The sequence below is a fragment of the Onychomys torridus genome, chromosome 1 (assembly GCF_903995425.1).
Source record: "Onychomys torridus chromosome 1, mOncTor1.1, whole genome shotgun sequence".
NCBI lineage: Eukaryota > Metazoa > Chordata > Mammalia > Rodentia > Cricetidae > Onychomys > Onychomys torridus.
Window position 1 is genome coordinate 118157310 of NC_050443.1, and position 1650 is coordinate 118158959.

Sequence of the window (1650 nt, forward strand, 5' to 3'; positions counted from 1 at the left end):
CCTGGCCCACACCTTGATAAAGCTGGTCATCTCTAGGTCCAAAAAACCTGTGCTGGGGACCAGATTGGCCCTTGGTATTCCTTAGCAGTCTGATATACATGTTTATGGGAGCTCCACGTCTCAGGATAGCATAGGACATGATCAATGTCAAAGCTAATAGAGGCCACAGGTTGATACTGCCCACCACAGACAGGTTCTGGGTCTATTGTGTGCAGAGTGGAGAGTTCAGACTACTGCACCGTGTTGAGAGATAATGGCATCCTTTTAATTATGTGCTTTCTAGAGCAATGGTGCCCCTGACAAGCATTCCCAGGTGCAGATGGCTGGACCCTATGTGAGATGATGGCTTCTCTACACCCCATGTCTCCTTTGCTACACCCAGCAGCGTCACAGTGAGCCTCAGGGACTCACTCTCAAATGGCAATGAACAACTACACAGCTGTTGTAGAGTTTGTCCTGCAGGGATTCTCTGGGGATCCCGGCTTCCAGGGTTTCTTCTTGGCCTTTTTCTTCATTCTTTACATCCTGGCTCTGGCAGGAAACACCCTCATCATCATGGCCATCAGCCTGAATACAAGTCTTCACACCCCCATGTACTTCTTCCTTGCAAACCTGGCCCTGTTGGACATTGTCTGCACATCCACTGTTCTACCCAAGCTGTTGGAGGGTCTGGTGGGTAAGGGCAGCCGCATCTCTTATAAGGGATGCATGACCCAGCTCTTCTTCCTAACCTGGTTTCTGGGGGCTGAGCTGCTGCTGCTCACTGCCATGGCCTATGACCGCTATGTGGCCATCTGCCGCCCACTGCACTACAGCATGCTGATGAGTTGGCCTGTCTGTGTCCTGCTCGCAGGCAGTGTGTGGCTCATCAGTGCAATCAGCACATCTGTGCACACTGGCCTGATGGCACAGCTTGATTTCTGTGGCCCCAACCAAATTCGTCACTTTTTATGTGAAATCCCATCACTGCTACTGCTGTCTTGCAGCCCGACCACCCTCAACAACATCATGATTGTCATCGCAGATGTTTATTTTGGTGTGGTCAACTTCCTGTTGACCATGATATCCTACAGCTTCATCATCGCCAGCATCCTGCGCATCCGCTCTGCAGAGGGCAAGAGGCGTGCCTTCTCTACCTGCTCTGCCCACCTGGTGGTGGTCACCTTGTATTACTCCACTGTCATCTATACCTATGTGCAGCCTGGCTCTGGATCTTCCTTGGAAAATGGAAAGTTGGTTGCCTTATTGTACACTGCAGTCAGCCCTACTCTGAACCCCCTCATTTACTCTCTGAGGAATAAGGATGTCAAAGTGGCCCTCAGGAAGGTGTTTCCCTGTGTCTGTTGAGGAGGTAGAAAAACACTGGTGTGGCTTGATCCAGCTGTTGATGAATTAGTTGGAACATATGACTGAGAATCTGATAATGTAGCAAGGAACAGAAAGGCAATTTGTGTGACAGATGTACATGTAAATGTGCCTCTCTTGGAGGATCCACTGGCCATTTCCTTCTGTTAGTGTGGGCATCCAGGTTTGGGGCATGCTGCATGTCTGTAGCCTCATGTCTCTGGTGCAGGGGTTTTTGGTATCCTGTGTTGGAGAAAGTCATCCAGACCCCGATATTTGGACTAACTCCTCATGGTATAGACTTGA

The 1650-nt window shown here is 49.9% G+C and overlaps 1 protein-coding gene across 1 annotated transcript; it reads left to right on the top strand.

Annotated features, from left to right (window-relative positions):
* Positions 1-417: 417 nt before the first annotated feature.
* Positions 418-1347, top strand: LOC118596203 (olfactory receptor 13A1-like). The gene has a single exon (XM_036206950.1). The coding sequence runs from the start codon at positions 418-420 to the stop codon at positions 1345-1347; it is 930 nt and encodes a 309-aa protein (XP_036062843.1).
* Positions 1348-1650: the final 303 nt, after the last annotated feature.

Bases quoted from the DNA above. Each gene is read 5' to 3' on its own strand.
- LOC118596203 (XM_036206950.1), top strand. From the start codon at position 418: ATGGCAATGAACAACTACACAGCTGTTGTAGAGTTTGTCCTGCAGGGA.